The sequence below is a fragment of the Heterodontus francisci genome, chromosome 37 (genome assembly GCF_036365525.1).
Source record: "Heterodontus francisci isolate sHetFra1 chromosome 37, sHetFra1.hap1, whole genome shotgun sequence".
NCBI classification, from domain to species: domain Eukaryota; kingdom Metazoa; phylum Chordata; class Chondrichthyes; order Heterodontiformes; family Heterodontidae; genus Heterodontus; species Heterodontus francisci.
In genome coordinates this window covers 4,041,047-4,062,880 of record NC_090407.1, presented here as the reverse complement: position 1 = coordinate 4,062,880, position 21,834 = coordinate 4,041,047, and the positions used below count along the sequence as shown (strand labels likewise).

Sequence of the window (21,834 nt, the reverse complement as noted above, 5' to 3'; positions counted from 1 at the left end):
AGCTCCAAGCACCCATTGAAGCAGGTGGACTGTGGCGGGACAGAACCTCTCTGGCTGGGGGCTGCCTGGTTTGAGGCGGATGACAGCCGTCCAATTAGATGAGACGACCTCTCCCACTGACAAAGGCAACCCGTGGTGCCCAATCTCTATGCCAATTGAGCTGGACGTAAAACCCCTAAGTGCTGTCTTCTGTGTTGTTTTGGTCGCTGTGAGGCGACTATGGAGAGACCTTTCCATGATGCATGCCTGGGTGGAATGTATGGAGATTGTGAATTGCCCAAGCATCAAAACCCCCCTCTCAGCCTTCCTAGTGGGGTCCAAAGGAGTGCAGAGCATGATGGTTGGCACCAGTTTGGCTGCAGGAACTGCCGGAAACATACCAAAGGTGACACATGCCTTAGGGGTTCCACTCCGGATTTTCTGTTAGGGTTTACTCCCTTAGCCTTAGTCTCTCCTGAGACACCCACAAGGCAGTAGGGTTGTTAGCTCGTATCCCTGAGCAGGAGCCCTAACAAGTAGAGTACACACTCTGTTCCCCCTATTACCGCGTGATTCTCCCTATTTTTACCCCATCTACTACCTTAAACATTTACTCTCTCCACCACCAGCGCAGTGGTAGCAGTACGATATACAAGATGCACTGCAGCAACTCAACAAGGCTCCTTTAACAGCCCCTCCCAAACGCATGACCTCTACCACTTAGAACAAGAGAAGACATACGAGAACACCACGACCTGCAAGTTCCCTGCCAAGTCACACACCATCCTGACTTGGAACTATATCACTGTTCCTTCACTGTCACTGGGTCAAAATTCCCAACAGCACTGTGGGTGCACCCATACCTGCTCGAGGGCAATTAGGGATGGGCAATAACTGCTGGCCTTGCCAGCAATGTTCACATCCCATGAATAAATTGAAGTCAGAGGAATGGAATTATCATAGAGGGCTGGGGTGGGGGGCAGCAATAGGTTGCACAGGGAGGGTGTAGCGCTGTAGGAATTGAGAGATTGGGTGGTGTAAAGCCATGAAGGGATTTAAATGAGAGGATAACAATTTTAAACTGGAAGCACTGGAGGATTGGTGATCAATGTAGGTCAGGAAGGACAGGGTGATGGATACTTGATACAGCATAGGTTAAGGGCAGCAGGGTTTTGGATGAGCTGAAGATTAAGGAATGTGGAGTATAGGAAGCTGACCCAGCCATATTTGGAGTGGACAGGCACAGATCCGTGTTTTAGCAGGAGATGGGGTGAGGCAGAGCGACTAGGGTGGGGGTGGTGTGGGGGAATTACTTTACAGATGTTAGCGTGAGCAGTCTTTGTGGCAGGGAGGATACGGGGTCAGATGCTCAGCTGAGTGTTCAGTAGGACACTAAAGCTGCAAATCATCTGGCAGCAGCTGGGTGGGGGATGGAATTGTGGTATTACAAAGGAAATACAAGCCTTCTCATCTAAATCGCTTATAACCCTCTTTTCCCTCATATGCTTTTATTTCAGATTTCCAGCATCCGCAGTATTTTGCTTTTATTTCAGTGTTTAATTAACTGCCACTTCTCTTCCAGGAATGCCTACCCTGAAGTAGTTCTGCTCTTCTCTCAGATGGAATTTTTGTTTGTCTCTTTTGCCCCACCCCCGCTTTACTTGCTTAAAATCTTCTACATTTCTTATATCTGCCAGTTCTGAAGGGTCACTGACCTGAAACATTAACAGCTTCTCTCTCAACAGATGCTGCCAGACCTGCTGAGTATTTCCAGCATTTCTTGTTTTTAATCCTCATATGCTTGTCTAGTTTCCCCTCAAATGCATCTATACAATACGCTTCAACTATTCCACGTGGTAGCGAGTTCCACATTCTCATCATGCTTTGGGTAAACTTTCTTCTGAATTCCCAATTGGAGTTTTTTGATGACCATCTTATACTGACGGCCTCTCATTATGCTCTTCCCAAAGTGGTCCAAACACCAAAATTCAACACCATTCACGACTCCTCAGATAGGGAAGCAGCCCAAGTCTATATGCAGCAAGACCTGGACAACATCCAGGCTTGGGCTGATAAATGGCAATTAACATTCGTGCCACACAAGTGCCAGGCAATGACCATCTCAAATAAGAGAGGATCTAACCATCTCCCCTTGACATTCAACGGCATTACCATTGCTGAATCCCCCACGATCAACATCATAGAGGTCACCATTGACCAGAAACTGAACTGGAACAGCCACATAAATGCTGTGGCTACAAGAGCAGGTCAGAGGCTAGGAATTCTGCAGCGAGTAACTCACCTGATTCCCCAATCTACAAGGCAGATGGGTGCAGCTCCAACACTCAAGAAGCTTGATACCATCCAGGACAAAGCAGCCTGTTTGATTGGCACCCCATTCACCACCTTCAACATTTACTCCCTTCACCACCAACGCACAGTGGCAGCAGTGTGTACCATTTACGAGATACACTGCAACAACTCACCAAGGCTCCTTCAAAAGCACCTTCCAATCACACAACCTCTACCACCTAGAAGGACAAGGGCAGCAGATGCACGGGAACACCACCTGCAAGTTCCCCTCCAAATCACATACCATCCTGACTTGGAACTATATTGCCATCCCTTCACTGTCACTGGGTCAAAATCCTGGAACTCCTTTCCTAATAGCACTGTTGGTGTACCTGCACCACCAAGGACTGCAGAGGTTTCAGGAGGCAGCTTACTGCCTCCTTCTCAAGGGCAATTAGGGATGGACAATAAATGCTGGCATAGACAGTGATGCCCACATCCCCTGAATAAAAGTGATAATATCCCCTCTATCAAAACCTTTCACAATTTTAAACACCTCTATTAGGCTAACCCACAGCTCTCTTTTTCAAGAGAAAAAGAGACCCTGCCTGTTCATCCTTTCCTGATATGCATACCCATGCATTTCTGGTATCATCCTTGTAAATCTTCTCCACATCCTCTCTAATGCCTCTACATCCTTGTAATAATGACAAACAGAACTGCGTGCAGTACTCAATGTGGTCTAACCAAGGTTCAATAAAGGTTTAGCATAACTTCCCTACTTTTCAATTCTATCCCTCTAGAAATAAAGCCTAGTGCTTGGTTTCCTTTTTAATAGCCTTACTTGCTCTACTCCAGTTACACTTGCACCTTTCAAGTAATATGACCTCCCTATTCTTCTTCCCAAAATGTACTACCTCACATTTATCGGTGTTGAACTTCATTTGCCTATTCTGCAAGGTTATTAATGTCCTCCTGTAATTTGTTGCAGTGGTCCTCAAAATCGACTATCCCCATCTAATTTGGTGTCAGCTGCAAATTAGAAATTTTGTTGATTCCAAAGTCCAAATCGTTAATGTAAACTGTGCACAGCAGTGGTCCCAGGACTGATCATTGTGGAACACCACTTCCCACCTTCTTACACTCTGAATAATTACCCTTTACTCTCACTCTCTGCTTTCTGTCTTAAAGCCAGGTAGCAAATTATTCTGCCACTTGTCCACTGACTCTGCATTCTCTGACCTTAATTAATCAATCTAATATGGGACACCTTAGTAAAGAAGTTTTGAAAATCCAGATAAAATTATATCTACTGCACTACCGTTGTCTAGCCTCTCTCAGTTACCTCCTCAAAAAATTCAATAAGGTGCAGCAGGCCATTAAAGGTGGTTGAGGGCTGACTGGTGCAAGGGGAAAGGGATGAGGGAATGATTGGCATGGGTAGTGTGTTTGAGGCAGGGACCAAAAATGATCTTCAGTTTTCCTAATGTTTAACTGGAGAGAGGGGGACCAAGAATACATGCTTCGGGGAAGAAACACGACTGCTTGCAATTCTGTGGCCACAGTTGGATAAGCAAGAGTGGAAACAAGTAAGGGTAGAACAACGAAGAGGCATTGTAAAGGGAGGGTGCAGTCAACCCTGCTAATAGAAAACATAGAAATGTAGAAAATAGTAGGCCATTCGGCCCTTCTCCGCCATTCAAAAAAGATCATGGCTGATCGCCTAACTCAGTACCCTGTTCCCGATTTCTCCCCATATCCCTTGATCCCTTTGGCATTAAGATATCTATCTCCTTCTTGAATATTTTTTAAAATCTTATTTAGGGATACAGCACTGAAACAGGCCCTTCGGCCCACCGAGTCTGTGCCGACCAACAACCACCCATTTATACTAACCCTGCAACAATCCCATATTCCCTACCACTGACCTACACTAGGGGCAATTTACAATGGCTAATTTATCTATTAACCTGCAAGTCTTTGGCTGTGGGAGGAAACAGGAGCACCCTGCGAAAACCCACACGGTCACAGGGAGAACTTGCAAACTCCGCACAGGCAGTACCCAGAATCAAACCCGGGTCCCTGGAGCTGTGAGGATGCGGTGCTAACCACTGCGCCGCAGTGGTCTCTAGAGAATTCCACAAGTTCACCACCCTCTTAGTGAAGAAATTTCTCATCTCAGTTCTAAATGACATACCACGTATCCTGAGACTGTGACCCCTGGTTCTGGACTCCCCAGCCATCGGGAACATTCTCCCTGCATCAGGCCTGTCTAGTCCTGTTAGAATTTTATAGGTTTCAATGAGATCTCCTCTCATTCTTCTAAACTCTAGTGAATATAGGCCTGGTCGACACAATCTCTCCTCATACGTCAATCCTGCAAACCCAGGAATCAGCCTAATAAATCTTCTTCGCACTCCCTCCAAGACAATAACATCCTTCCTCAGATAAGGAGACCAAAACACAAGGTGTGGTCTCACCAAGGCCCTGTATAATTGCAGTAAGACGTCCTTGCTCCTGTACTCAAATCCTCTTGCAATGAAAGCCAACATACCAATTGCCTTCCTAACTGCTTGCTGCACCTGAATGCTTGCTTTCAGCAAGTGGTGTACAAGGACACTCAGGTCTCGTTGCACCGCCCCCTTTCCCAATCTATCACCATTCAGATAATCTGCCTTTCTGATTTTACAACCAAAGTGGATATCACATTTATCCATGTTATACTGCATCTGCCATGCATTTGCTCACTCACTCAACTTGTCCAAATCACACTGGAGCCTCTTTGCATCCGCCTCACATTTCATTCTCCCCCACCTTTGTCTCGTCTGCAAACTTGGAAATGTTACACTTAGTTCCCTCACGCAAGATTAGATTTAGATTTAGAGATACAGCACTGAAACAGACCCTTCGGCCCGAGTCTGTGTCAACCATCAGCCACCCATTTATACTAATCCTACACTAATTCCATATTCCTACCACATCCCCGCCTGTTCCTATATTTCCCTACCACCTACCTATACTAGGGGCAATTTATAATGGCCAATTTACCTATCAACCTGCAAGTCTTTGGCATGTGGGAGGAAACTGGAGCACCCGGAGAAAACCCACGCAGACACAGGGAGAACTTGCAAACTCCACACAGGCAGCACCCAGAATTGAATCCGGGTCGCTGGAGCTGTGAGGCTGCGGTGCTAACCACTGCGCCACTGTACCTTGTGAATATCTGGCGCCCAAGCACTGATCAAGGCGGTACCCCACTAGTCACTGCCTGCCACCCGGAAAAAGACCCGTTTATTCTTACCGTTTCCTGTCTGTCAACCAATTCTCAATCCATGCCAGTATATTACCCCCAATCCCATGTGCTTTAATTTTGCACACCAGCCTCTTATGTGGGACCTGATCAAAAGCCTTCTGAAAATCCAAATACACCACATCCACTGGTTCTTCCTTATCTATTTTACTAGCTACTTCCTCAACAAACTCCATTTAGGTTTGTTAAGCATGATTTCCCTTTCGTAAACCCATGCTGACTTTGTCCAATCCCATTTATGCTTTCCAGGTGTTCTATCACATCCTTTACAATAGGCTCTAGCATTTTCCCCACTACTGATGTAAGGCTAACTGGTCTGTAATTCCCTGTTTTCTCTCTCCCTCGTTTTTTAAATAGTGAGGTTACATTTGCCACCCTCCAATCTGTAGGAACTGCTCCAGAGTCTATAGAATTTTGGAAGATGACCACCAATGCATCCACTATTTCCAGGGCCACTTCCTTTAGTGTAGATTATCAGGCCTTGGGGATTTGTCAGCCTTTAACCCCATTAATTTCCCTAGCACTATTTTTTTTTTTACTAATACGGATTTCCTTCAGTTTCTCCCTCTCATTAGACCCTTGATTCCCTAACATTTCTGGGAGGTTATTTGTGTCCTCCTTTGTGAAGACAGAACCAAAGTATGTGTTTAACTGTTCTGCCATTTCTTTGTTCCCCATTATAACTTCCCTCATTTCTGACTGTAAGGGACCTACATTTGTCTTCACTTTTTTTTTCTCTTCACATATTTATAGAAGCTTTTACAGTCAGTTTTTATGGTCCCTGCAAGTTTACTCATACTCTATTCCACCCCCCCCCCCCCCACTTAATCAACCTCTTTGTCCTCCTTTGCTGAATTCTAAACTGCTCCCAATCCTCAGACGTGCTGCTTTTTCTGGCAATTTTATGCACGAACTCTTTGGATCTAATACAATCCCTAATTTCTTTTGTAAGCCACGGTCGAACCACCTTTCTAGTTTTATTAATTTGATGCCTGCAGAGAGGATCAGGAGGAAAAATGCAATATAACAACCATAAAAGATGACATCTGTGACCTTGATTAGGGCTGGTTCAGTTCTGTGACAGGGTCGGAGACATGATTCGAAAGATTTGAGAGAGTTGCAAGAAAGATGGGCACTAACCTGGAAAGCGACAATACATTTAACAACTTTGGAAAGGAAAGAGGTTGGAGATCGGGCGATAGTTTGCAAGGATGGATGTAATCATTTGTTTTGAAAGGGAGGTGGTAACAGCAGCTTTGAAAGGGAGGGGACACTATCTGAGACAAGGGAACTATTTACATCAGGTAGCATAGAGGCTTGCAAGGGAAGTTGGATATTTAGCAGTTTAGTGGCATTGGGAGCAGGAAACATATTTCATCGCTAAGACGCACTTGGAGAGCACATTAGGGGTGACAGAGAAACAAGAGAAAAGTGTGGGTTTAGGGCTTGGGCAGGGGAAATCTGATGGGGTTTAAGGGAGGAAGGTTTAGCTTCCTAAGCAAGGGAAAACAGGGGAAGCAGAAACTGATTGACGTGAAAGCAGAGATGTCACTATACAACTTTCAAAAATACGTAGTCGGAGTGAATATGATGGGTTTGGTGTGTCTCCCAGCTGAAAGCATTTAATTTTTGCAATGTCTTTTAATAACATTTAGCAGTCATATTTTTGCAGCATCAGTAAATTATTTTTGAATGCAAAGTCCAGAGTTTTAAAAGACAAAATGGTTAATAGACTTATTACAGAGTAAAGTAAATCTAGTTTAATAATTCAGGTGATTTGGTGACTTATAACACAAGGCATTAATAGTGGCTGTATGAGAGAATAGCCATATATAGTGTCAATGTTGTGTTTGTTAACTCCACTTCAGCATCATCCTCCTGTACTACAGGTGAACCAGTCTTTATGGAAAGTGCGACTGTGCATCACATCGAGAATTTCCAGCTGACTATGGCAACTCGTTAGTCAGTGAACAGATTCTGAACATTTCAATACTTCTGTGCACCTTCTGAAAACACTACACATATAACTACTGATACAGTTCAGGTCTGCAGCTGTTTATACGTGCAATTAAAATATAATATTTCAAAATATAACTTTTCTGCACTATGTTGTATTTTAATGAGGGAATTATCAAGCATAAAGTTATAGCTCACGCTTATAATCACTTTCTCAATATATGATGTCAAAAACCCTTCTGTACCTCACAAAAGACTATTTGTATAAAAGGCAGCAAAGGTCGTCAGTAGTTTTCCTGACCGTGGAAGGCGCAACTGAGCCTGATCGGTCACCACCTGACATTCATTTACAGCCATCAGGGGTGGGAATTATGACAGATTTTGCTCCTTCCCTAAACTAGGCACACAGGTCAGTTTAGCGTTTCTAGATTGGGATTAATCATTACCCTGCATATATAGTTTACTTATATACCTGGTGATGCTTTTATCCAGAGCTAGAGATAATTTTACAAATATTTAAGTTATATAATTACTGCGGTCCAAGGGGATCAAGTGCAGAGGCTAAATAAAATTAGTGTTCAAGGTGCTGTGGGTATATTTTGAATGCTTGTTTGTAGTGTTAAATGTAGCTATGGAAACTTTTGAGCCAAATTCGATTCCAAAATTCAGACTGTACTCACCTTGTTTGTGGTGTAGCTATCCCAGATGATCAACTTCCCATCCTGGGAGGCACTGACTAGCAGTCTATAGGGAGAAAAATACAGCTGATACCACTTTCAGAATTATCTGGAATAAGTCCACCCACAACAGTTCAAAAGTGATCTTTAAATTCTAAAATATATTCAAGTATTTTGACACTTCATGTATACCTAGAAACAAGTTTATAAGGCACGAGTTTACAGAAATTAATACCCACAGGTGTATGCTGCACATGACAAATACAAGCAAACTGTATTCCCCAAAACATTCAACTACCATGTGGTTAAACATAGGCAAAGAACAAGGTTTGCATCTGATTTTACCTCAATCAGATTAAAGCATTACTCATCTCTCTCAAAATGACTATAAGATTTCGCCGCTCATCATATGCACTAAACCAAGTTCAGCGAAATACTAAAATTATTTAAAATGGAATTTCTTGACTAAACATTTCAGATTTAATGCAGAAAACTGCATGCTGGGTTTCTGCATTGCTTGATTTGAGAAATTTCAATACCAAACCTTTATAAATATACTTCATTATAAAAGATGGTTCTTACTCTTTTTTTTAAAGTAAATTTTAATTCACAGTTTAATGTTTTGGGAGATAAACATTACATTACACTTTAGGAATGTAAATAAATGGACCCATTTATGTCACATACCTAGTGGGATTAGTCAACTTTAACTTGGTGCATTATTGTATGTGGTAATCAGGTGGCAGTGCAATTATAGAAATTGAAGTGACTGTCATTGAACAGTACTAGGCACAATTACATTTTAAAATTTTGTAATACAGATACAACAGTGAAGTTAATTTTTCTCCACATTTTCATAGTAATAAACGGGTCTCTTAACAAGTGCAGCTATACACACCTGAGATTTTCCTTTGTACGTCATTAATTATCAAGGGTTTAATAACGGAGCAATAACTACGAAGGTCTGCAACACTGAAATCTAAATGATTAAAACTAATTGTCTTTGTATGCTTTTGCCTGATCTTACAGTTAGCTGATATCAATTTTAGAATGGAACTAAACAGGGGCTAAAGCAAAATATACAACTCTAATTTTTGGTACTTCTCTTTAGGGCAGTTTATTTTAATTATATTTTAGTTACAAGCACTTTGATAAGTCACATTAATCTAATCAATATGCAATTTAGCTTTCTGCATATTGTTGCTGTTATGGGACAAATATTCTAAAATTTAATCTTCAAATACAATGCATCAAATTAGAGTGCTTCTTCAAAGATATACTGCTACTATATTCTGCAATTAGGATGTTTTATAAACATGTATACTTCCACATGAGATTTAAAGCTACAGTGGCCTGTAACTATCAAATTTAATATCCCATTCCATAAATATAACAAACTTTGCGTGCAATTATTTTCATGAAACATAGCCGTAAACAACAGCTGGAAGAAATGGTAAACAGCAAGCCACCTGACTAAGTGCAGGAGGGCTTTGCTGAGTAAATGCTTCACTCGCATAGAAGAAACAATGGAATGTTTACTAAAATTTGTGTTGCAAAAAGCAAGCTTGATTTAGTAGTAAACATTTTGGAAACAATAAATACATCTCTTATGGAATTACATTTAACTTTTAAGTGGATGGCCAAGGGACAAATATCTAAACTATATAAATGCACATGTCTGATGAACAAAGGGAGAAGTTTATTTTGCCTGTTTGACAAAGTTGCAGAAATGATGGGTCATATGGCTCATCTACAGATGAACAAGCCCATTCCCTGATGGACTCAAGGGTATAGGTGCATCTGATAACACAGCAGTTAGATTTCCCTATTGGTCTAATCCACACCTGCTTCAGTTTAATTAGCTGAAGTCTTGGTTTGTGCATTTATCCATCCATACTTCTAAAATCTGGATGCTTTAACCCTTCTTTGCATGAAGCATCATCTTGTGTCGAAAATGAAAATCCTTCCAATGTCAGAATATGAAAAGCTTAAGATATAATCAAAGAATCAATTGTGCTGCATTATTAAACCTTCTATTGGCACATTGGTTTTTGTTCCATTTATTGTCCTATTTCAAGAAATCTGGTTTGACAGAATACTGATACTCATTATTGAAATATGCAGAAGTATGAAAGCAACCCAACAAGTCTCCACAATGTTATTAGGTTAAAGTCAACACCCTCATGCAGAACAGATCCAGTGCTAAGTAACTACTAATACAGTGCTCTATTAGATAAATTCTTCAAACCTTAATTGCACTGTATTAAAAACACTATACAGTTAACATTTCAATGTTTTCATCGAATATCACTCAATTATTTATGTTGTGCATTGGTCTTCTCTCCAGAGTCATTAGATAATGAAAACAAGCCTTCTGGGGATATAAGCAGCAAACAAAATTCCATTTAAAATGGCACTGTGCCAATGACTAGTCTGTTTGTTAACTCAATATTTTTTTAAAAATCCCAATGAACTTATTTTATCCCATGCTACTGCTCCACACAGTCACTATCCATCAGAATAGATAGAAACACTTAGAAAACAAGAGAACTAATGATTACACACCTGGAATCAGTACCCCAGTGCATTGCATAAATTTTAGCAAGGTGGCCTCGTAGCGTTCGCCTAGTACGCATCTGAATTCGACCCACGGGATCAATGTTAGCTGTGATCTACAAAGGGAATAAGGAAAATGTCAGCTTACAGAGAACTTTTCTCATTAATTATTTCATAAAAAGTTTAGAAATCACTATCACAATAACTAAAAATCTAACATCTAGTATTGAAAGGTTTTTCAGTAGCTAAATCAACAAGCTTTTGTATTTATATTTATGAATCTGGCAAATTGAGAGAAAGCCAACAGGTTAATAAATCAAAGGTGATATTGGTCGCATTAGGTTCTTTTAAGTATGATTGACCAGTAATTATGAATAGACACTCAGACGGACTCCCTACTGTTCTCCCTAGTTCAGGATCTCCTTCCGCAAATGCATTACCCCACTGCTATCCAAGCTGAGATCAGTTAGCTCAACAGAGAAGATCCTGATTTATATCTTTTAGTATTAGGCAGAAAGCTTAAAAGGTTGTGGGATAATTAGTTACTTGACATAAAAGTGGCAAAAGATCCAGGAAAACTTAAAAAACCTGACTGGGAAAATGTAAAAAACAGTGAATTGCAAAAAACCTTAGAAACTAAAAGGCTACAAGAAAAAAAAAGTATTTTAGTCACTGATTTTGAAACAAAGGGGGTGGGAGATTTATGCAGGGGCTGGTAGTTAAAGATGTCATGAGTTATGACCAAGTTCACCAAGTGATTTATCTTTTCTGTGCAGCATGTCCAGTGGTATGTCTGTGGATAAGTGGGCTAGATGCACTGAAGGTCAGTTCCTGCCTAAAAATTAGTTACAAAAATTTTAAGGATATTTATATTAAATCCTTCGCATTCACCAAAATCTACGGACAACAAACCTTATCCTACTCTAACAACTTGTGTGAAACCTTTGAATTAGACTGTAGCACAAATTACAGAATTAAGTTTATATAAAAACTCTACAGACCAGTTATAACATGAATCAATCCTGAGCCAAAGTGCTGGCATGTGGCAACAATCATGTTAGGACTGTGTCTCACTCCAAGATGAAAAGAAAAACTAATTTAATTGCAATTACTTAAGATATCTTTTTGTTTGAATTTTCCTGCCACATTATAGCACATCTAGGATGGAAATTAAAATCCAACAGTAGAAATAAAAAGAAAAGTTTGTTGTCTGAAGGTTGAAACAGGTGAATCTAATCATCTTTGTTAATGTGAACTCAGCCATTAAATTGTTTGCTGACTTGTATTCTAAGTTTGAGTCAACATTTTAAAAAAGCCTTAAAAAAAGGGGATACAAACATTTCAATGACCATAATATCTCCACATTATAGATTACAGAAATTCATCCAAAACTGTTATATTTATAGAATCACAGAAGTTACTCAACAGATTGTAGTTTGGACCATTACAGATATGTTAGCTCTCCAACTGAAGATAAAAGTCACTCCAATCCTCTCTCTCTTTTAAATACTTATTTTGTTTTCTTTGAAATGTTAATCTTTGTTACACTTTTTGACAAGAATCGTGCCAAGAAAGAAAATAAATTCTTATATCCCCCTTCACTATTCTAGAGATAACCTTGTTTTTAAAATGACTCATTACAAATCCCATTATTTCATAATTACCTTCTCAAAACTTAATAGTCTTCAGAACTAATAGATCACTACCCCTTAACCTTCCATTTCCAATTAAAAATGTTCCTTTTGTTTTCTTCATCACTATGACCTTCAATTCCTGATAAAGTTCTTCACATAACTAATATTGTTCCTCTAATGAGATGCCTAGAACTGCAAACATCAAGGTCTCAATGTCTTGTAGAATGCATCAACCACTTGTCGTAAATCCTTTATATTTAAAACACAGAATGCCATTGGCTTTTTAATGCCCCATTTTACCTGTACCACCACTTTTGAAGTTATATCTGCAAAATATCTATTCTCTACATCATATTTTATATATATTTACATATATATTCTTTCACTGTTCTTTTCCCCCTCTGCCCAGATGTACTGTCACATTTCTCTTCAATGAACTGCATTGGTCACAAGCCTACTTCACTAACCTGTTTATATCTTCCTGCAGATCCCCGAATTCTTCCTGTCAGCTTGCAATGCTCTCTAGTTTGGTGCTACCCAAATTTCAATGTTAGTTCTCCTCTGCCTACGCCCAAATCATTTATACAAACAGGACAATTGGACAGGGTTGCAGGACAGACCCCAATTTGTTAAAAATGCATTTACACCTATTTTCTGCCTTTCAACTATTTGCTACTGCTGTAGCATTCTCTTAAATACCACGTGTTACTTTTTACAAGTTTCTTCCACAAATCAAATACTTTTCGAAAATCCATATACATTCACAGCATTCCCTTTGTCAATTCGTATTCCAATTATCTCAACCAAAACAAAATCAATTAAATTGGCCAAACACAACCCACCCTTTACAACTGCATACTGATGGCCCGACAAGCCTATATCTAAGCATGCATTAATTTATGGACTTAATTACCCACAACTGATGAACGACTATCATCTTGCAGTTACCCTTTCCCTTTCTTGAACAGGTATATTTTCTGAAGCTTTTAAATACTTAAAATATGAAAAAATGGAAAAACTTGCAAAAAAAAAATCTAAATCTGAGTATGCCATCACTAACTATATCCTTACCTGGGCCAGAGTGGCATCTGCACATGCTTTCCTGGCATCCTAAAAAGGAAAAGCGAAACAATAAAAATGTGCTTCCAATATAAGCCCATCCAGAAAGATCGATAGCCTAAAGAGCATTAATGCAATTCTAATACTTTATCCCTTTCAAAAACTTTTCCATTAGTCAATTTTGATCCTTTTAATTCATTGGGATGTGGAAGACAATGGCAAGGCAGCACTTACTGCCCACCCCTAGTTGCCCCAAGGACATTGAGAACACAATTTGTGGGATTGGCCTGACCAGGTATACCAGATATAGGTGGCAGGACATTCATGAACTAGTTGGGTTCTAAATCCAGCAGCTTTCAAGGTCATCTTTTGGATCTAGGCCAAGATGTATTGAATTCAATTTCACAACTTGCTGTGATGGGATTTGAATTCATGACTTCTGTCCAGTTGCTGTTCAGTGCTATAACCACCAGTCTACTGTACCCTGCTTAATCTGAAAGCGTTCACAGAACAGCAATAAGTTTTGAACAGCCGCTCAAAAGTGAAACACAAGTAGGAATACACTAATGTTGATCACTCTAGTTTGAGCTCAGTAAAATGATGCTTTAATTGCCTGGCACACAAATTTATCAGGCCAGTTATTTCATTTAGTTTAGTTGTGCTTACTCCCAAGATATACAATTACCAGAAATGATAGTAGTCCTCTTCTGTAGTTTCAAATGACTTCAAAAACCCACCAACTTCTTCACTAAAAAGCAGGGTTAAAAACACTTTATGTTTGATAAAACTATTACTTAATGACTCTGCGTCTGCATACTTTTCCAATATATAAAAACAGGCTTTACTTTCTCAGACTAATAGAGGAAATTCTTACAAGATTTTAGAGATCTTATATCTCTCATTGGAAAATGAAAAACTTGTAGTGTTTGACTTTAAGAGCTCAATTATCCATTAATTTAATTTTAATCCTTTACACTTGTGAAAAAACCTTGAGACCCATGATACCAGAAAAAAAACCCAGAAATGTAACCTATTTTTCTGTGTTTCAAAATGACACTGCACCAACTTATCCAATCGCTAGCTGGCAGCACCAGTCTTGTGAACTCAGATGAGGTATTGCCCTTGCCTTCTGATTCTACCTTCAATGGTTTTCTCTTTTCTCCCAACTATAACATTGTGTCAAAAAGGGAAACCCAAGAACAACTTCCACTGAGTAAATCATCTCAGGCACTTTCCTTCATGTCCTGGCGAAAATATACAGCCAACAGGAGTCCAAATAGCAGACCTTTACTGGTAGCTCAACCCTTCCAAGTTGAACCTATCTTATCCGACATACCCCCTTCATCAAATTATGTATCTGAATTGAATTCTTGTATCAAGAATGGGTTGCAAACTTAGTTGGTTCATCTTAAAAGCTATCCAGCTGGACTGGGAGGCAGAGAACATTTGGCACTGGCTATTCATGTCTGGGTCCCGAGTACAAATACAAGCCAGATTGATGAAATTAAAATCTCCTCTGCCTGATGGTTGCTTGGTAATCTCAATATAGCAATTGGGGTTATGGGCCTACAGCATGAGTCTGCCCTAAGTTACAGCAAATTGACTTGGAGAGGCCACAGGATGGCTTGTACGCGAGGTGGGAAAAAATGCCACATAGATGCAGCAGAGTGCTTTGGGGCCAATGCATGTTGCATAATGTAGACACCAGATGCTTGAGATGAGAAGAGCTTCTTTTCCCAACTGTAACACCTTCACCTTAAGCACTTCTTTTTAAATGGCTCACACTTACTCAATTTTTTCTGAAGGACCTTAACCAACTGGAGAAACTGTCTTGCTTGGCATTTTTTTTATATCAGTTTGTTCCTGGCTACATAATAATCAGTGCACTTCAAAAAAAAAATTGTGAAGCATTCTGAAACTACTAGGGTGGGAGGAGCGCGTGGAGTGACCTCAATCACCTAGAAGGATAAAGGCAGCAGACACATGGAAGCATCACCACCTGCAAGTTCCCATCCAAAGCCAAACCATCCCGACTTGGAACTGTGCCTTTGTTGATTCACTGTCACTGGGTCAAAAACCTGGAACTCCCTTCCTAAAGACACTGTGGGTGCACTTACACATGGCCTGCAGCAGTTCAAGGCGGCAGCTCAACATCAACTTCACAAGGGTAATTACAGATGGGCAACAAATGCTGGCCTTGCCAGTAACATTCACATCCCAGGAACAAATATTTAAAAAACATACCAGCAGACAAGTTGGGCTGAACCTGTTTCGGCACTATAAATGCTATCTAATACGTAAAGGCATTTATGTACATAAGCAGCTGAACCAGTTTAGGTACATTGCACCACAGATTTCACCAACATCCGCAGCTGCACGGTACCGATGTGTTTAGATTCTTCACCCATTCAGCAATGAAATCTTTGCTGTGATAGGTAATTTGTACCATGTGCATGACACCACAGGGAAGTCAGCTGCCAACCAGGTAAGCATGTTTTGCAGTTAATGAGGCCCATGAAACTTTTTGCTCAAAGCCAAAGCTACATTTTCACAGTCTAATGGTCCCCATTCGAGGTAGAAATCAAATGTCTGAAATTCTCTGACCTGCAATAATAGACTAATACCTGGAATGGGTGGGTTGCCTTATGAGGGAAGGCTGGACAGGCTAAGCTTGCATCCGCTGGAGTTTAGAAGAGTAAGAGGCAACTTGATTGAAACATAAGATCCAGAGGGGTCTTGACAGGGTGGATGTGGAAAGGATGTTTCCCCTTGTGGGAGAATCTGTAACTAGGGGGTCACAATTTAAAAATAAGGGGTCGCCCAGTTAAGACAGAGATGAGGAGAAATTTTTTCTCAGGGTTGAGTGTCTTTGGAACACTCTTCCTCAAGAGGCAGTGGAAGCAGAATATTTTAATATCTTTAAGGCAGAGGTAGATAGATTCTTGATAAGCAAGGGGATGAATGGTTATCAGAGGTAGGTGGGAATGTGGAGTCGAAGTTACAATCAGATCAACCATGATCTTATTGAATGGCAGAGAAGGCTAGAGGGGCCAAGTGGCCCACTCTTGCTCCTAATTCATATGTTCATAACATTCAACAGGTCTTTGATAGGTTCCAAACCGGAGTGTTCAGGAACACTGGTTCCTAAGCTGGCATTGTACATTCATAAAAATGAGAGAGTCAGGAACAAAGAAATGCTGACATTCAGTATCCTGAACCCCTGGAGAGTCCTGACTTGCTTACCCTTGGTTGAATAATTGCAATTAAAGCACTGGTGCACAATTTTGGGGAAGGGGGTTTAAATTGCAGGGTGCAGATTTAAAAAACTAGCTAATCAGCCCCACCAAATAATATCCCTACAGGCCGATCACAATGCAAGAGTAGGCCAGAAACACATTTCTTTCACTTCCACCCCTACCTCCCCAAACGAAAACATGCCAGCTGAACATGCTATAAAGGAAATTGCAGTCAAACCCACAATCTGCAGTGTACTGATCAATGCAGTCATTCCTTTCAAGTTTAACTTTTAAAAATCTGCCTACTTGTGAATTCAGACCAAACTAAAATGTAATTTTTGTTCTGCAAGTGTGGGCCAGCTGCTGTAATACTCACTCGGATCTGATTCTTCAATTGCTCGGCCTCCTGACGTAACTGATCCAGCTCACTCATTTTCCTGTACTAAATTTGTGCTTTATTGCCTCCACTGGATCACTCCGATATCTAAAAAACAAACAAACAGTAGCATGTCACATACTCTGTCAATGATCAAACAGACTGGAGAAAAAAAGTACTTGCCAGAACTCCTAATGTAGCTAAAATGTAGGAGGAGTTAACACAATAAAGACAAAGAACTGCAAAACTGATTTTTTTTGAAAGGTGCATTACTTTTAGTCATCAGCAAAAATTAAGGAAAATGTATGCAAACTGTGATCAAAATTTCAAAACATTTTAACAGAATGAACTTATAAAATCTTATTCCGCATTTTTCTAGCGTCTCGATAATATATTTATATAAATCAAACAGATTAACAAAAATACACAATTTACAGATATAACAGCTTTCCAAAGTTACATATTTCTGTTTTTCTTTTAAATGCTCTTAGTACTGAGGGGAAGACAGATAATCTCCATCAGCAGCGCTGTCTGAACCAGGAAATCTTCAAAATTTTTCAGTTGTTATATACTTACAATTCTTTTCAGTTTCTAAATGTCAGCTTGTCCTAATGGTTCAACACTTTCCTACAGTCTAGTCCATTTGCTAGGTGTGTATGGCTGCGTCTTTCACAGCAGTATAATTCACTCAGGCTCAGTGTTGTTGATTCCGCTGCTAAGCCAAATCGGTTTAACAAAAACCTGCTGATTATACAAACCTACCACAATCCATGACCCAAATCCAGTTACTGCCACAGGACAACTCAATTTACATTTACACCACTGCCCCTCTCCATGTTAAGCCAATAGAAAGCTGGCATTTAGATGGAACAATGGCCAGGTTTCATTCATAGCTAGAGGTGAAATTACTTGAGATGTTATTTTCTGAGAAACCAGAAATATGAAAGTCACTTTTGCTTGTTTCTTTTCCTCTACTAGAACACGAGCAGAGAATCTACTTGGCATTTCAGAGACATTGACAAATCAGGTTCTATGAGCTGAAATGATTGTCCCAACTAATTCTGCCACTAAGTACATTAAAAATACAATGGCTAAGTCATGTGCACAGCTCCAACGGGACTTATTTGGATACTACACTTTTTTGTTACAAGGCCATCCACTTTGAAGGGTTTCTTCAAAAATCTAAACTATAGAAGTGAACTGACCAACTGAACTTCTCAACTGTTAAGACTGTCTTGCAGTTAAAAAAACAAACTGGCAATTTAAGCAAAATGTTAAGCACTTGTTTTTAAAATCTCATTGAATAATTCTGTATTTTTGTTACTACAGATGAAACTTTACAATAGGAACTTAAATGCATCTATGGCTGACAAAACTTACTTGCCCAACTCACCAAGATGCCACTTTTATTTGGTGAATAGCTGGATCAGTACTGTAGCAGTATTAAGTCCCAACTGCAAAATGGCTTCTAACCTGCATGTTGATTGGCCCATTCTCCTAAACTGGGTTTGTGGATTGGCAATGACACCAAATCCTTTAATCTTTTTATGAAAAAATATGCCAGGGTTAATGCTATCAGAATAAGATCTAAGCTATAGGGCTGTCAGTACTATTTACTGCTCAGTGTAATGAATGACCTCTATATCATTTTAATCACACTAATTTACTCACTTACAGTGTAGCTGTAACTTTCTCCTCAGTAGCTGATGCAACTAGACAGCTTTAGTATACAACGGAGGTCAAATTTGGGCCTTGCTATGTTACTAATGCTATTCCTATCAACTGGGCCAGTGTTATAGTATTTCAGTTATTCTAATGTGTTTAGTCACTCTTATAATGCAGGGTCAGAGAGACTATGCATTGGTTCCAACGTTCACTACGCTGGCCCATGGATCACAAATTTTTGTATGCAAATCCCTTGGTTAAATAAATTTGACTATTTTCAGAAGTAATGTGAGCCCCAGGAATGGTTGATCGGCCATTTTCAAAGTCTGCACGACAATTGTGGTGACAGTCTTTAGAACGAAGATTTCTGACAAGTCTATCAGCAAAATTCATGTTCTGGTGTCAAGATGTCTTGTAAGTAAACTGAAAGTTGCAGCCAGTGAGTGAGCAATTTTAACAAAATCTGCTCACTGGTAAAGAAACTAGCTGGCATTGAACATTGTGCTACAGGCGCTTCAAGCTAAATGATGGATATTTCAAGGGCTTCAGCTTTTGTAGGCGCTGGGTTTAAATATACCTTGCCTGAAAACTGCAGATACTAAAGAAACATTTAATACCACTGCCCACAGGGCCTGAAGCCCTCAATTATTATTATATATATTTTTTTTTAAAAGTAATTTAACTGTCTTTTACATATTTTCATTTAAATACGCCATGAGAAGTTTAGTTTAGTTTAGAGATACAGCACTGAAACAAGGCCCTTCGGCCCACCGAGTCTGTGCCGACCATCAACCACCCATTTATACTAATCCTACACTAATTCCATATTCCTACCACATTCCCACCTGTCCCTATATTTCCCTACCACCTACCTATACTAGGGGCAATTTATAATGGCCAATTTACCCATCAACCTGCAAGTCTTTGGCATGTGGGAGGAAACCGGAGCACCCGGAGGAAACCCACGCAGACATAGGGAGAACTTGCAAACTCCACACAGGCAGTACCCAGAATTGAACCCGGGTCGCTGGAGCTGTGAGGCTGCGGTGCTAACCACTGCGCCACTGTGCCGAAAATACATAGTTGAGTGTACATACTAAACTGATTTTTAACAACGTGCTCAGTTTACTTAATGCAGTTTTTCATTTATTTTGCAAGATATTCCGATTAATAAAATGCTGGCATAAAGTGATCAGTAACATGTAAACAGGGTGATGAGTATATTGGGACTGAAGTACCAACTATGAATAAATCAATTGCCAGGTCTGCCACACATTTTAAGATGACTAGTCTAAATGTCTGTATAGACAACCTTTTTAAGCATTGCCAGTTTAGAGTCAAGTGTTTAAATACTGGTTTTCAATCACACTCATTATGTACAGTCCAGATATAGATATATATATATATATATATAGTGTTAAAATTAATATACCAAAAATAATGGGAATCAGTAATCCAATTATCGAACTAACTAAATTTGGAGACAGGGGTTTACAGGTTATCCAATAATACATTGGCAAGGACAAAGTAATTTACACCCCAGGCATTTGGTTTAATGTAGTGGCTATTAGGCACAACGCAGTGACACCCAGGCCACATGAAAACTCTCCAATATTGAGGGTTACTTAGTCCAAACAGCTGACTGGCCAAATTTGGTTTGGGACCAAAAAGAAGAATTGTATTTCTACAGTGCCTTTCACAACCTCAGGACACCCCAAAGCACTTTACAGTCGAAATACTTTTGAAGTGTAGTCACCTATGATGCTGGAAACAAAGAAGCCAATTTGTGCACAGCAAGCTCCCACAAATAGCACTATGATAATGACTAGATAATTTTTTTAAATGGTGATCGATTACATCTATAAGCATGTTCTTACAGCAAGAAAATGTGTGTCTGTTGCAGTCACTATTTTCAGTTACTGTTCTTCCATTCTTTCCAACTCTACGCAGACTGGTTTAAACTGGATTGATCAACTTGGATTACACACAATGGCAGATACAGAAGATATGTTGTAAAGAGCAACTGGGAATGGGGATGAGGGAAGAAAATTAAAAAGCAAGGAAATAGAGAAGAAAAAAATGAAACAGGAAGACAAGACAAATGATTAAAAAAGATAGAGATTACCCAATACTCAAATTCACAGTTTACCTTTATGACTAGGGGGAGGCAGTGGCATAGTGCTAATGTCACCGGATCTAGTAATCCAGAGCCAAGGCTGGGGGCATGGGTTAGAATCCCACCATGGCAGATGGTGAAATTTGAATTCCTTTAATAAATCTGGAATTAAAGAGCTAGTCTAATGGTAACCATGAAACCATTGTCGATTGTTGCAAAAACCCATCTAGTTCACTAATGTCGTTTAGGAAGGAAATCTACTGTCCTTACCTGATCTGGCCTACATGCGACTCTTAAATATCCTCTGAAATGGCCTTGCAAACCACTCAGTTCAAGGGCAATTAGGTATGGGCAATAAATGCTGGCCTAGCCAGCGACGCCCACAACCCACAAACGAATTTAAAAAATTTGACCCCAAAGAAAGTGGACAAATCAAACTTGCGACTGACTGCTGGATCAAGGAGTAAAACTTTTTGATGGACAAATGTTGACCCATATTCCATCATGCTCACTATAGGAAGACAGCTAGATGTGACTAACAGGATAGCATAAATGTTGGTAATTTTGATAATGACTAGAAAGAAAAGGTTTAAAAAGAGGATTGCAAGAAGTACCCACCAACCCCACTCCCCCAAAGCGAATGCTGGGAGTAAATTCCAAGAAAAACTAAAGATTGTGGAAAAACAACCAATGGTTGCATCTTCCAGCTGGACAAGTTTGAATACCAATTTAATGTACTGCAGATTAACCACATCTGTCTTAATATTAGCATACATTATGAGCAAAACCTTGGACTCTTAAAACCTTTTAAAGTGTGGAGTTTAAGGGCATAAATTTTCCTTTTAGTGAAAGTATTTGACTAATGAAAAATCAACATTTTCAGTATAATCTTAAAATTCTTTTAAAAAGGCCATTTAAATGCACTTTGAAGATATGCCTGAAAAAAACTTCAACTATAAAAGTTTGACCCGTCAACTT

At 39.8% G+C, this 21,834-nt stretch overlaps 1 protein-coding gene across 2 annotated transcripts in view; it reads right to left on the bottom strand.

Moving 5' to 3' along the window:
* LOC137351958 (guanine nucleotide-binding protein G(I)/G(S)/G(T) subunit beta-1) overlaps positions 1–21,834 on the bottom strand; it is a 79,204-nt gene that overhangs the window by 21,106 nt on the left and 36,264 nt on the right. For both annotated transcript variants that reach the window (XM_068016860.1, XM_068016861.1), the window contains exons 2-5: positions 17,076–17,183; positions 13,476–13,514; positions 10,780–10,886; positions 8,218–8,281 (exon numbers count right to left, since the gene is read on the bottom strand). In XM_068016860.1, coding sequence (XP_067872961.1) covers positions 8,218–8,281; positions 10,780–10,886; positions 13,476–13,514; positions 17,076–17,132 — 267 coding nt within the window. In that variant the 5' untranslated portion in view covers positions 17,133–17,183. The remainder of the gene's footprint in view (positions 1–8,217; positions 8,282–10,779; positions 10,887–13,475; positions 13,515–17,075; positions 17,184–21,834) is intronic.